This window comes from Rana temporaria, chromosome 7 (assembly GCF_905171775.1).
Source record: "Rana temporaria chromosome 7, aRanTem1.1, whole genome shotgun sequence".
NCBI classification, from domain to species: domain Eukaryota; kingdom Metazoa; phylum Chordata; class Amphibia; order Anura; family Ranidae; genus Rana; species Rana temporaria.
This window is the reverse complement of record NC_053495.1, coordinates 14976375-14992007: the sequence shown is the minus strand read 5'-3', so window position 1 is coordinate 14992007 and position 15633 is coordinate 14976375. Positions and strand designations below refer to the sequence as shown.

At 42.8% G+C, this 15633-nt stretch overlaps 1 protein-coding gene across 1 annotated transcript in view; it reads right to left on the bottom strand.

Moving 5' to 3' along the window:
* Positions 1-15633, bottom strand: part of COL7A1 (collagen type VII alpha 1 chain) — a 262626-nt gene that overhangs the window by 66985 nt on the left and 180008 nt on the right. The window contains exons 72-81 of the mRNA XM_040360996.1: positions 14134-14181; positions 11527-11562; positions 10021-10137; positions 7908-8117; positions 6434-6469; positions 6197-6241; positions 6004-6075; positions 5061-5105; positions 3647-3709; positions 1979-2023 (exon numbers count right to left, since the gene is read on the bottom strand). Of these exons, the coding sequence (XP_040216930.1) occupies positions 1979-2023; positions 3647-3709; positions 5061-5105; positions 6004-6075; positions 6197-6241; positions 6434-6469; positions 7908-8117; positions 10021-10137; positions 11527-11562; positions 14134-14181 (717 nt within the window). The remainder of the gene's footprint in view (positions 1-1978; positions 2024-3646; positions 3710-5060; positions 5106-6003; positions 6076-6196; positions 6242-6433; positions 6470-7907; positions 8118-10020; positions 10138-11526; positions 11563-14133; positions 14182-15633) is intronic.

The window sequence follows — 15633 nt, the reverse complement described above, 5'->3', positions numbered from 1 at the left end:
TGTCTCAACAGCAATCAGTTTCGTTTTACAAACCATCACTGCCCTGTATAGGCTCTTTGTCTCTGTTCATCACAGAAGCGTGAAACTAGATGCAAAAACGAAACTGAAACTCTAGGTACATTATATGATTGATTTTTTATCTATTTATAATCATTTTTAAAAGGAATCAGTTAACTATTATGTCTCTATACCCTACAGTAATTTCAGCAAAAATTTTCCTTTAAGCTTTCGAGGCCGACGTTTGTAACTCGAACCTTTAGCTCCCTCCACATATTTTCTATGGGATTAAGGTCTGGAGACTGGCTAGGCCACTCCAGGACCTTAATGTGCTTCTTCTTGAACAACTCCTTTGTTGCCTTGGCCCGTGTGTTTTGGGTCATTGTCATGCTGGAATACCCATCCACGACCCATTTTCAATGCCCTTTCTGAGGGAAGGAGGTTCTCCCCCCAAGGAAGTTGTCCTGTCCCCTTAGGAGAAAAACACCCCCAAAGCAAAATATTTTCACCTCCATGTTTGACGGCGGGGGGTGGTGTTCTTGGGGTCATAGGCAGCATTCCTCCTCCTCCACACATGGCGAGTTGAGTTGATGTCAAAGAGCTTGATTTTGGTCTCATCTGACCACAGAACTTTCCCCCAGTTCTCCTCTGAATTATTCAGATGTTCATTAGCAATCTTCAGACGGTCTGTACATGTGCTTAATTGAGCAGGGGCACCTTGCGGGTGCTGCAGGATTTCAGTCCTTCACGGCGTAGTGTGTTACCAATTGTTTTCTTGCTTTGTGATCATTGACAAGATTCTCCCGTGTAGTTCTGGGGTGATTCCTCACCGTTCTCATGATCCTTGAAACTCCACGAGGTGAGATCTTGTATGGAGCCCCAGACCGAGGGAAAGTGACAGTAATTTTGTGTTTCTTCTAATTGCGAATAATTGGCACCAACTGTTGTTACCCTCTCACCAAGCTGCTTGGCGATGGTCTTGTAGCCCATTCCAGCCTTGTGTAGGTCTACAATCTTTTCCCTGACACCCTTGGACAGTTCTTTGGTCTTGGCCATGGTGGAGAGATTGGAATCTGATTGCTTCTGTGGACAGGTGTTTTTTTTATACAAGTAACAAGCTGAGATTAGGAGCACTCCCTTTAAGAGAGTGCTCCCAATCTCAGTTTGTTACCTGTATAGAAGACACCTGGGAGACAGAAATTTGCTCAAATCAAATACTTTTTTCACTCATTAAAATACAAATCAATGTATAACTTTTTTGAAAATGCGTTTTTCTGGATATTTCTGGATATATTTGTTGTTATTCTGTCTCTCACTGTTAAAATAAACCGACCATTAAAATTATAGACTAGGGTTGTCCCGATACCACATTTTTGAGACCGAGTACAAGTACCGATATCTTTTTTCAAGTACTCGCTGGTATCAATTACTGATACTTTTTTTTAATGTCATGTGACGGTGGCATTATTTTTTTTTCTACAATTTTTATTTTTTACATTTCTTTTTTTTTTTTTTTAGGGTGGATTGTCAGTGTGTTTTTTTTATTTACATTTTTTTTTTTTAATTATTATTTATTGGGGGCAGAAAATTCTATCAACGTACAGTATGTAAAGCGTTGTGTACATTTTTGCTGTTTTACAAATACCTGAAATATAACATTTTAAGAAAATGAGTTTTTGTTTCTGTGAAGGTTTGTGAACCATGCAAGGAATGGCCAGGGCGGAATCAGTTTTTGTACAGCACGACTGACATTTTAGATGATGTTGGTCAATGTTCTACTAGAAGGGGCCTTGCGAAGACACCCTATTTTTTTTTTAAGTGGTTATTGCAACAGTGGAAGCAACGCAGTGGAACTGACTGAAATGGATTGATGGAAGAGGAAAATATTTGCTGGTATTGGTGTGTTGGTGGATGTGGGTGCTGGAAAGCCATATACACTACTGATCTTGAATTGATAAAAGATAATTGTAACATCACATACCGGTTTTCCTTCAGGCCCTGCTAGCCCTCTCTCTCCAGGAGCGCCCTACAGGAACAATGCCATAAATTTAGTATGCTACATTAAACAAATATCAGTGAGCACATGTAATAATTTTGATTAAATATATTTTAAATGTTCTTTGGAAAATCTACATGTTTATCAACCTCTAGGTCTTAAGGGTCAGTGCTCCTACTTCAACCTGGTCTACTACTGAAGATCACGGTCCACCCCAAGTGCGCTCCTCTCAATGAGCCACCAAAGAACTTCTCTTTCCTGGAAAATGTACATGTTTATCAAACTCTAGGTCTTAAGGGTTATTGCTTCTACTTTGACCTGGTCTACTAGTGAAGATTACTGTCCACCCCAAGTGCGCTCCCTTCAGTAAGTCTCCATACATCTTCTCCTTCCTGGAAAATGTACACGTTTATCAACCTCTAGGACTTAAGGGTCATTGGTTCTTCAACCTGGTCTACTAGTGAAGATTACGGTCCATCCCATGTGTGCTCCAGTGTTGTCAACCTACCAGATTGAAATTTACTGGCACGACACCCAAAATTTACTGGCGCAGCCACATTTTTACTGGCATTTCACAAAAGTTACTAAATTACATTTTTAGGTGCAAATTTCAGTATTTTGGCTACAAATAAGTACGCTAGGCAAATAGCAATGTGATTTAAGGTAGATATTAGGGTAAAAAAAACTCCCACTCCCCTCTGCGGTGCCACAATCTCCCCCTGCCTCCAATCTCCCTCTGCCTCCAATTTTCCCCTGCATCCAATCTCCCCCTGCCTCCAATCTCCCCCAGGCCCCCTGCCTCCATCCCCCTCTGCGGTGCCACCAAGAACCCCTGTCTCCACCCCCACCCTCTGCGGTGCTACCATCCTTCTCTGCGGTGCCACCAACACCCCATGCCTCCAATCACCCCTGCCACTAACACCCCCTGCCTCCATTGCCCCCTGCCTCCCCCCCCCTCTGATGTGCCACCGCAGCCACCATCACACCCTGCCTCCAATCACCCCCTGCCTCCAATCTTCATGCGCAGTTCCAAGCCAAACCGATCTCGGCAATTTTTACTGGCACATTCCCACAACCACGGACATTTACGAACAGGGGAAAAAGTGCCCGTTTTTACGAACTGTCCGTAAAAATACGGACGGTTGGCAACACTGGTGTGCTCCCTTCAGTAAGCCACCAAAGAACTTTTCCTTCCTGTCTATTTGTTTCCAAAGCAGGCACTCCCTATAAAAGCTTGACTGCAACTTTCAGCTAGCCTAGATATATACATTGAGGAGCTTTATGTTCTAGAGGAGGATCAAGCAGTCAGTCAGTCTGTTAATACTTGTATTTTAAGTGAACCTGTATTTTGCATATCACAGCAACAGGTTTTTCTCAATGCAGACCCAATAGCAGCATCAGGGGAGCACTTACTGACCTTCCTTTTGCTCCCCTGATGCTGCTATTGGGAGCTCAGCAAGAAAAGGAGTCCAGAGTTATATCTGTGAGCACTCAAAAGACTGAAGACTCTGTACTCGCTCCTATGTTTTAACACTGGGCCACTCATCAAGCACCAGCGCTCTACATGAGACGAAGGTAAGTGAGCCCCATACCCAAAATGGCAGAAGGTTTTCAAACTGTAGATATCATTAAATCATATTATGAAACTCTTACCGACAGTCCATCTCTGCCCTTTTCTCCAGTTTCACCTTTGTCTCCTTTGGGCCCATCCGCTCCCTGGAAAAAAATAACCAACTTTACTTTTGTTTTATGTTTTCCAAAACTGGGTCAAAAAGTGGGAAGAGAACCTTGCAAAAGATAAGATAAGGGGACATGCAGTAAAATAGATGGATTTAGTGTAGGTGACCTTGAATCCCTCACCATCGACATACTACAAAGTAGATTGATCCTACAGAATGAGACTCCCTTTCTGAGGCTACAATTATTTATGTAGGGAATCCCAACTCTGACTTTTTTTGCATGCTGATCTGTGTCTGAACTCTGTGGCTACAAATATTAACCTACTAATGGTATGACACTGTTTAGGCTGTAGATACAGGAGACTACCTTAAGCAGCCACTGTAAGGCCTCGTACACACGACCGTTTTCCTCAATAGAATCCACCAAGAAACTTGGTGGGAGAGCTTTTTTGCCTTTTGCCGAGGAAACCGGTCGTGTGTACGTTTTTCATCGAGGAAACTGTCGAGGAACTCAACGAGGAAAAAAGAGAACAAGTAACATGAGATTAGCAAAAGCAGCCCCAAGGGTTGTGCCAGTGGAATCGAACTTCCCCTTTATAGTGCCGTTGTATGTGTTGTACGTCACCACGTTTTAGAACGAGGAGATTTTGTCTTGACCGTGTGTACGCAAAGCAAGCTTGTCGAGTTCCTCGACAAGCCTAACAAGGAACTCGTCGAGGAAAACAATGTGTCTTTTCCGATGAGTTCCTCAATCGTGTGTACGAGGCCTTACTGTTATCCTGATCTGAAGTTTCAACTGAGATGCAGTCATTAATATGAGCTTGATTAAAAATAGATTTTGGTTTACAACTTTGTGTTTTTTGTCAGTGAATATACTTCACTGCTGTTTGTTCGCATGACGGACACAGAGGGGACCGAGATGCAGCATTTTCTTGAGGAATAGTAAGTATTTCAGCCTTTGTATTACCCCTTCTTTATCCATACCAGGAAAAGGTTGCAAACCAGGTTCAGGCCTATGTCACTTTTGTGATCCTGTCCTTGGTGAGACCAGGAACATGGTCAATAAAATATACTATGAGAAACCTTACTAATATGTGTGTTAGATGGGTCAAAGAGGTGGCGTTCCCTTGCTGCCAAAAATTCTGCAGATTGTAAGTCGTCAGCAGGAGCGCAGCGTCTTCCTCACCCAGCTGGCAAGAGAGCACTACGGGACATATTACTACTAAATAGCCTGCAAACTGTTAATTGTAACAAAAGTTAAGAGGGAAAATACTTTATTCAGTGAAGGGTTAATATTACTTTAAGGATAAGAGATCAGTAAAGAGTCTGAGTCAACTGACAGGCAGGTGGTAGAAGACCTCTCTGTAGACTTACTACTACAACCAGACCTTATCGCCTTTGGGTCCTCTCCCTCCGTCTTCTCCTGGGTCTCCCTGTCACGAGGAAAACACAGAACATGTTACTTATGGCTTTCTGAACATGATTTTTAGAATAATATTCTCCATTCTTGCATTGTCTAATATATTGTCTAATCCAGCATTTCTCAACCTTTTTACCCTAGAGGAACCCTTGAATACATTTTCAGGTCTCAAGAAACCCTTACAAAAACCAACTTATTTGGTGGTCAGTGGGAAGAAGGCCCCTTAAATTGGTGGCAAGTGGGAAGAATGCCCCTTACATTGGTGGCTAGTGGGAAGAATGCTCCTTACATTGGTGGCTAGTGGGAAGAATGCCCCTTACATTGGTGGCTAGTGGGAAGAATGCCCCTTACATTGGTGGCAAGTGGGAAGAATGCCCCTTACATTGGTGGCTAGTGGAAAGAATGCCCCTTACATTGGTGGCTAGTGGAAAGAATGCCCCTTACATTGGTGGAAAGTGGGAAGAATGCCCCTTACATTGGTGGCTAGAGGGAAGAATGCCCCTTACATTGGTGGCTAGTGGAAAAAATGCCCCTTACATTGGTGGCTAGAGGGAAGAATGCCCCTTACATTGGTGGCTAGTGGGAAGGATGCCACTTACATTGGTGGCTAGTGGGAAGAATGCCTCTTACATTGGTGGCTAGTGGGAAGAATGCCCCTTACATTGGTGGCTAGTGGGAAGAATGCCACCCCAATAGATAACTAAAAAGATCATTGGTGTCATGGAGCTGACTCTGCCAAATGGCACTGACCTCTCAACTATGTAGGTACCATCAGATGGGAGGTCAGTCACAGCTCAAGGAAACCCTAGCAACTTCTGGGGGTACCCTAGGAGTGCACTGAACCCTGGTTGAGAATGGTTGATCTAATGTGAAAAATTAACATTTCATTTTTTTATGACAAGTGTACTGACCCTGATTCCTTTTGGTCCTGGAAATCCTCTTTCTCCAGGAAGTCCAGCAGCAATAATTTCTAAAATTTCTCCCTAATGGAAGCACATAACACAATGTAAGACACTTATTGTGATAAACAATGGAACAAAAAGATAACACTAATTACAAGACTCTCTTAGGATAAAAACTTTTTTTAAATAATAAGTTTGTTACCTTGGGCCCCGAAGGTCCAATTGGTCCCCTCTGACCATCTTTCCCCTTTAAAAAAAGAAATACAAATTGTGCAAATCATGGCAATTAAATAAGATTATTATTAGATTTATTAGATCGAAATAACATGTGTTCAACAAGATATGGGCACTACTTGGCAAATCATTGCACGGGCATATCAGCATTTGAATATGCATGTTTCAATAAAACAGGTAATATGATAATTAGTGTGCAACTTACATCCTCTCCGCGTTCCCCTCTTTCTCCTCTTTCTCCCTAAATGTAAACATAAATATAAAGTGTGGGAGAAGTGATGTTTTCATGACATTTAACAATACAATTGTTAGAATTAGGGTTGTCCCGATACCGATACCGAGTATTAGCGGGAGTACTCGTACTCCCGCTAATACCGCCGATGCTAAAATAGAATACTTGCAACACCCCCCCCCCGCCGCCGCGTGTCGCAAAGCCGCCGCCGCTGCCGCGTTAATCACCGCGGCGCGGGGAACATTTCAGTCAGCTTTCGTTTGCATAGCTGTTTTCCCCGCCACGCATAGACACTCCCCCTTGGACGGACCTGTCCAATCGCGAGCAAGGGGGAGTGTCTCTATACACAGCGCAGGGAAAACAGCTATTCAAATGAACGCTGACTGTAATGTTCCCCGCGCGGTGATTAAAGCGGCAGCGGCGGCATCATTTACAGTAGGTACGGGGGACATGGCTGGATATATGGGGGACATGGCTGGATATACGGGGGACATGGCTGGATATACGGGGGACATGGCTGGATATGGGGGGGACATGGCTGGATATGTAGGGGGGACATGGCTGGATATGTGGGGGACATGGCTGCAATATGTTTGGGACATGGCTGGATATGTGGGGGGACATGGCTGCATATGTTGGGGACATGGCTGCATATGTGGGGGACATGGCTGCATATGTGGGGGACATGGCTGCATATGTGGGGGACATGGCTGCATATGTGGGGGGACATGGCTGGGTATGTTTGGGGACATGGCTGCATATGGGGGGACATGGCTGGATATGTGGGGGACATGGCTGCAATATGTTTGGGGACATGGCTGCGTATATGGGGGACATGGCTGGATATGTGGGGGACATGGCTGGATATGTTTGGGGACATGGCTGCATATGTTTGGGACATGGCTGCATATGTGGGGGACATGGCTGCATATGTGGGGGACATGGCTGGATATGTGGGGGACATGGCTGGATATGTGGGGGACATGGCTGCATATGTTTGGGGACATGGCTTCATATGTTTGGGGACGTGGCTGCATGTGGGGGAACGTGGCTGCATGTGGGGGGACGTGGCTGCATGTGGGGGGACATGGCTGCATATGGGGGGACATGGCTGGATATGGGGGGGACATGGCTGGATATGTTTGGGGACATGGCTGCATATGTTTGGGGACATGGCTGCATATGTTTGGGGACATGGCTGCATATGTGGGGGACATGGCTGCATTTAGGGACACATTTAAAAAAAAGTATCGGTATTCGGTATCGGCGAGTACATAAAAAAAAGTATCGGTACTTGTACTCAGTCCTAAAAAAGTGGTATCGGGACAACCCTAGTTAGAATATCTAAAGACAATTATGATGTCAGAGACAATAACTAACAAATATGGCAACAGTAGCAAGTGTGACTGTCATTGGGCTTTGCCCTCCGTAAAATATGGTTGCTCACCTTGTCCCCTGATTTCCCTTGCTCTCCTGGTTCTCCTGCCCTGCCAGGTACTCCAGGAATTCCCGGTTTCCCAGGGTCTCCAGGTGGCCCTGGTGTACCTTCAGGACCTCTTTCTCCAATTGCTCGCCCAATTGGCCCCTGTGGTCCTGGTTGGCCGTTGTCACCCTTGTCTCCCTTCAGGCCTCTCTCTCCAGGAAATCCAATGGTGCCCTACATCAATAGAAATGTTTGTTTTCAATATTTTTTTTTTCGATTTCAGAGTATAACAAGCTCCAAGTTTGCCCACTTAGGGGGACAGAGAAATTACATAGAATGGCAAACAAACAAATTAACCAGGGATGACATTAGCACGGTTAAATATAGTCAACTGCTTGGGAGTCTAAACCAGTTACTGAGGATTCATAATTCAATAAGTGCCATGAGATCAGGCTTCCTGATAATATTTAAATACAAAAGGGTATATGAAACCAAAGAGAAGAAAGATAAAGATGACAGTAGGAGTAGGTAGAGAAATAGGGAAGGGGATGGAATTACAATGGACTCGGGACTGTCCCGGACACCGTATTATAAATGGCCTAAGCTGGCCAGATGTGAGGAAGGAAAGGTATAATTGATCCAAGGGGCCAGATCCACAAAAGGGATACGCCGGCGTATCTACTGATACGCCGTCGTATCCCTGTTTCTATCTATGCGACTGATTCATAGAATCAGTTACGCATAGATATTCCTAAGATCCGGCAGGTGTAATAGTTTTACACTGTCGGATCTTAGGATGCAGTACCTCGGCCGCCGCTGGGGGCATTTCTCGTCGAAATTCCGCATCGGGTATGCAAATTAGCACTTACGGAGATCCACAAAGCGGTTTCCCTTTGTGAAGTCTCCGTAAGTTGTTAGTTTGCAAACGCAAAATTAGGGCTACTTTTACAAAGTGTAAAGTTAGTACACCTTGTAAAAGTATACCCTTCTTTCCCGAGGCGATGTCAAATTTCTTTTAAAAAATGTTTTTTCCCGCCGCATCTTTTTTTTTTCCCCGACGCAACTGTTTTTTACCCGGCGCGATTCACAAAACTCGGCGCAACGTAATTTCGCGCAATGCACATCGGGAAAATCGCGTCGGGAGCATGCGCAGTACGTCCGGCGCGGGAGCGCGCCTAATTTAAATGGGACTCGCCCCATTAGATTGGGCACGCCTTGCGCCGGACAGATTTAAGTTACACAGCCGAAAATTTCTAGGTAAGTGCTTTGTGGATCGGGCACTTAGGTAGAAATTTTGCGGCGGTGTAACTTAAATAGGAAGATTTAAGTTAAGCCCGCTGGCTGTGGATCTGGCCCAAGGTTCCCAGATTTTGGGAAACTTAACCCTTGTACACACGATTGGACTTCCATCTGATTTTACAGTGGATTTTTGTGCGAAGGGGCGTTGGCCGTGAACTTGGTATGCATACACATGGCAGAATATTTTCAGCCAACATGCACCAAACCACATGTTTTTTTAGCTCTTTACCGCCACCCTTTAGGCAACTTCTGCTATGTCGGATAGCATTGGTTCGGAGAATGCGTGTTTGTACTTTGATTTTAGTCCGATTGGATTTGTGTACACACGATCGGATGATCCGATGGAACACATGTTTTGTCCGACAATTTGAGAACATACAACGCCAACATTTGTTGTTGGAAATTCCGACAACAATTGTCCGATGGAGCATACAGACGTTGGATTGCCCAACAAAACACGTCCGCCGGACCATTGTTGTCGGAAAATCCGTTCGTATGTATGGGCCTTAAGAATGGGAGTCCTTCAAGATGCTAGACATCTGTTTGTTAATCATCAAGGTGGTCATACAATCTTTCACTCCTCGAAAGGAGAATGTTGGTTTCTTCCAGGCCTGAGAAATGGTCCAATTAGCAGATAGAAATGGGTAGGATGGCAGTTTTTTTATAGTAAGTAAAAAGGCCCAATTGCAATTTTTTGTTGTTACTTGGACGTAATTGTGTATTCTTTGCAAAGGGAATTTTCACCACATTCACTAAGCTAATATGCTCTGCTCCTTTAGTAAATTATTCCCACTGTCTTTATCATAGCAAACGCAGAAGGATATATAAAAATACATACCTCTTTACCAGGGGCTCCTTTCTCTCCAGGCACTCCCTGCTCTCCTTTTACCTTTCGCTGGCCGGAGATTCCAGAGCCATCATCAAACAACTCAGATACATCTTTCAGGACTGAAATCTGTGAAAAATGAACATGAGTGTAAGGAAGGACATACACAGGCTAGGTACAGAATGCCACGATTTTTATGTTAAGCTTGTGGGGGCTTAATAGCCACAAGATACAAAGATGCTCTAAGTGCTTTAGCCTCACCCAGTCATCACAAAAAAATCTCTGTATTGTGTCTAATATGCGCGTTTCCTATGATCTTTAACTCCATCTAGTGGCCATATGGTGATATTTTACTGAAATACTGCAATCTGGTATTAGGGCCACTAGGTGGAGCTGACGATCATAGGAAATAAACAAACATACTGTATTAGACATTATTCATTATTTATGATAACTGCAACTGCTGAGGTATTCACAGCTAATTTTACATTTTAAATAGACTCCTGAAAAAACAGACAGAAATTCTTCCTCTTATGGCATGGAGGAGTGTGGAAGATGATTTGTAGGCCAGGAGAAAAGAACAGGGCAGCACTGTTTGGGATTTCACTAAAGCAGAAGTAGAGTTGTCATTAAAAACAGGTTTGTTTCGTTGCAAAATAATATTCAGACAAACTTTTTGTAATTCCGAGATTCGGATATATCCAAATACCCGAATTACAACATAAACAAATTTTACCAAATGCTCTGAATAACGTAACAAAATTCGGCAAAATTTTGAAAATTTGGACTGAAATTCGAATCAAATTTTACATTGAACTCCAGTCAAATTCTAACTACACATATTGCCGAAATCAAAGACTCTGTTTTTTTTTTATAAGAGTACCATTTCGAAATAATGCTGTTTTTGTTAAGCCAAAGGTGATTTAAAAAGTCATTGTAATAATTTGATGAAGATTTTTCTTTCGTTTAATCACTTTGCTCCATTTGATTTGAAAACATAACATTTGCGTTTTCGACCAATTAAAAAATGGATCGATTTGACCATTTCGAATCGAAAATATCAGTAAATTCGAAGAAAATTTGAAAATTTCAAATACGAATTCCCAAAAACGAATTGAACAAATCAACCGAATGTGACTAAACAAAATAACTAGATTAACGAATCGAAAACTAAACACATTTTTTCGTCATGCACATGTCTATTTATAACTCACTGGATTTCAGGCAGATCAAATAGTATTTTTGTATTTGCAGCATAAATCACAGAGAGATGTGAATATACGACATTATATTATCTTTCTCTGACATTCACTTTGGTAAAATGGCCTCTAGCATATCAGTATCTTATATCTGGCCTGAATGTGCTGCCAATTTAGAATTATTACCGGATTTGTAAATCCCTACCAATAAGGCACCATGCAGTTTTTTCAAATGTTGGGTTTAATTTTGTTTTTGGATAGCTCTGATTCCATCTTCCAAATATGAAAAATCCAGTACAGAAAAGCTTTTTTTTTTTACCTTAATTCCTAAAATGCCAAGAGACTTCTCCACGTTCTGCAAAAAAAAACAAAAAAACAGGTTATCAGAAAAGTCGATAGATGAAAATTATTACATGCAGTTCAGTGAACTGAATTTACAGTGAGATGGTTATTATGATCTAAAAAAAATTAAATTCCCCAATCTAGAAGTGTATGTATAGCAAAAACCTTTGGTATTGTTTTAACTAGAGTAGGGAAGGGTTATAACCCCCATCGGTTTATTATTTTGTCACTATTTGTGTGCTATTGGGGACATTTCAGTTCATTTCCTGTCCCAGAGAAGCAACAGGAAGTTAGAGGAGATCTCCCAAAGTGAGGGCAATTCGCCTCCTGGTTGGCCCCATTGGAAGATATCCCTTTACTTCTGGTCGGGCCTTCTCCCACCAGGGTGCCGTATTATGAAATAGCCACCCTGTCGAGCTCCAGGAGGCCCCTACTATTCCGATCTTCCGTGGATTACCGAAGACTTGGCTTTTCACACAAGCCTTCCCTGCGTAGCCTCTCTCTTCCACCCTTTCTGCCGCACTGTAATGCTTTTGGTTCATGGGTCCTATCTTCCCAGGAACTCTGCTATGCGCGTCAAGACCCTTCGGGTTAAGACCGCGCTATATTAAGATACCTCTCAACTCAACTCTAAAATTTGGGGTTTCTCCTTCCTTTCTTTCTAGATGACAATGGTCTCCATGAATAGAATAATGGATTTCCCTAAAGAGGGCTCAGACAACAATAAAACACTTTATAGAGGGTCTAACCCTTCCCTACTCTATCCAAAACTGAAAAAAAAAAGTTTTGCTTAGTGGTACACTATAACTATTTTGCCTATTTGCACCTAACCTGGTTTCACAACATAATCCCAGAAATATGGCAGCTACATAACCATCCCTAAAAAAAAGATAATTCTACCTACGTATTATCTATGGTCTGGATGGACCTTACACACCTAATACAACTTCCTCAATCTGTCAAAGTTGAGCAGTTCTGAATCACATGAAAGCTTCAAGAAGCAACCAAGAAGAGATTATCTTTTTGTGTAGGCCAATTACAGTTATTTGATGACCCCTCCCCCCCCCTACCCCCATAGGCATGTATGACCTCACAAAACTTCCGGTGTCCTCAAAGAGACCCTGTCACCAACTTGAAAAAATTGTAAGTAAATGCAAAAAAAATACTTCTTTGTTTCCATAAATAATGTTTTATTTATGTGCAATATGCCTTTCAACTTACTACAAATGTTGACTTCTCCAGGAAATTCCATTCCCTAGAACAGCCCCCTCATTTCTTGCATATCATAGTCCTCTCCTTTGATAGAGGTGTCCAAATATTGTCTGAGCTGACCCAGCTGCTCTGCCCCTTCCTTCATCTCTCTACATAACCCGATATGTAGTTGCACAGGGAGGAATGAAAGGGAATACTGTAGAGTCTGCTGGGGCCACTGACGTCACATCCAAGATGGCGGCACCCAGCAGCAGTCTCAGGGCTTTTTTGGTGTCTACACAAGGGAAATGTTTATAGGCAAATAATATCCCAAAAATATGTTAAATGTACAGTAATCTTTTGAGAAGATTGTTTTTTAAATGACTGGTCTGGCTACAGGGTCTCTTTAAAACAGGCCAGGCACAAATGACCAACAAATTTGGGCATTTGTTTTCCAATTTCAGCTTACTGGCTCAAATTTATAGAATTAGGAACTTGTCACATTGTGTATGCTTTGAATCTTTAGAGCTGCCTTTGAAGCTGATGCGGATATTTAAATATTTATTTCTAACATACGTACGTCATTGTATCTAGCTTTACCCATAACTTAAAGGGGTTGTAAAGCTTAAATATTTTTTTTTAATAACAAACATGTTATACTTGCCTCCACCATGCAGCTCGTTTTGCACAGAGTGGCCCCTGATCCTCGTCTTCTGGGGTCCCTCGGTGGCTGTCTTAGCTCCTCCTCCGCTTCTGGTAACCCCCCTGGGAAGCGCTCTCCCAAGGGGGTTACCTTGGGGGCGCTCGCCTGAGTCCTGTATCTTGCGTCCATAGCCGCCGACTACAGGACTCCGCCCCCGACCCTTGCGTCATTAGAGTTGATTGACAGCAGCGCGACAAAATGGCTGTGCTGCCATCAATCCATCCAATGAAGAGCCAAGAAGACCGGGCAGAGAAGAGCCGAGAAGCAAGCGCTGGACTTTCGAGGGCTCAGGTAAGTAAACGGGGGGGGGGGCGGGGGGGGCTGGGGGGCCGGTAAGCAGCGGATGTTTTTTCACCTTAATGCATAGGATGCATTAAGGTGAAAAAACATGAGGGTTTACAACCCCTTTAATTTGTATAATCCAACTGTTGGTCAAATAAAGGAATTACTATTTTTTTTTTATAGAACTAAACATTATAAAGTGTGATGATGTTCACTATGTTTGACCTTGACAAGGATGCTTTTGCAGTATGTTCCCTATTGTAGAACACCTGTTTTACGCTTTTCTTTTTTTGTATAATGATCTGATATATAAAAAAACAGCTACAGTATTGGACTGTAAAAGTTCTTATCTACACCAGAGTTCTGTTTTTTTTTTTAAATAAAATGTTTTCTCTCCTTAATACTTACTGCGGCACTTCCAGTCTCACCCTTCTGTCCGATTTCACCAGGTCTTCCCTGTTCAAAAAAGTAATACAGGTTTGTAAGTGCGCCTTCAAAAATGTCTGCCATTAAATATAACCAGTCCACCTATAACTCATATTTGGATGTCGTCTGATAAGTTAAGACTCCTTTCACAGACGATTTTTGCAATGCCCTGGAGAAGTCCGCTATACTCTTCAAGACCCACCACAGCTACTAACACTTCTGGATTCCATCTGTCGCAATCTTCTTAATGTAATCACACATGTGATGGAAGTTACTAAAATGAATATTTTTGTGTTACGTTATTTTTCTCCTGAGCTACTCAAATGTTGCCTTTCTTTCATTGTATTCTTTTATTTCTTGATCTATATATATTAATATAAAGTTATAATACATATGTATGTATGGGTATATGTTACAATACTGATATTATCCTTAAAAGAAGCTATGACAGATTATAATGTTTTAAGGTTACAAGTACATCTCAGCTTGAAATGGAGACAAGGAGAACTATTAATAACAAACAGCTGTCATCCTCCCCCTTCTTCCACCGAAGAAGCAAATATGGCTCTGAGTAAAGAAAGCCCCTGTGAACTTGAGTGAAGGACCCTGTTTGACACGAGGACATTTGTGCTAATAAAAGACTCTTACGAGAAGGAACCACCATATATGTACTGACCTATCAGTTTTGCTCATGTGAATGATGTCATGTTGTCTTTAAAAAGCCAATAAAAGTACCGCCTCCCTCTCTTGGACGCTGGAACACCGAAAGAGGCAGGGCTCCCTCTCAGCTTTCTGCATGCTTTCATGATTTGGGTCAGAGGTAGAATGGGTTTTGCCCTGAAGTTGTGTCGGGGGTTAATCAATCTATTTCACACACATACAGCAGTAAGAGTCCGAGCCATGGTTAGTAATCTTTAGCTGTCCCTCCTTAAAAAGCTCAAGAAAGGCATATTAAAGAGACCCTTGGACTTATTCATAAAATCAAGAGAAGGGAAACTTTCCAACAAGCTTACTAGATCTGGTAAGGCAGCTTTCATACAACAAGGCTTCTCTTAATGGGTACCTGGAAATTACTCAAACCATAGAAATATAGAAAGTAAGTGCTAATCAAAGGTATGGCCACCTTAAAGCGGAGGTCCACACAAAAATGGAACCTCCGCTGTCTGGATCCCCCCCCCCTCCGGTGTTACATTTGGCACCTTTCAGGGGAAGGGGGAGCAGATACCTGTCTAAGACAGGTATTTGCACCCACTTCCCGGGCATAAACCCCCGCATTATCTGCGGGAGTCTACGCCACGTCCGGCAGCCCCCGCTGTCTTCTGGGAGACACACATGCGCAGTAGGGAACCAGGAAGTGAAGCAGCAAGGCTTTACTTCCTGATTCCCTATACCAAAAATGGCGGCGGCAACATCCGAGGAACGAGGGATGGGTCGGCCTCGGGTGCCGACATCACGGGTGCCCTGGATAGGTAAGTGTCCTTA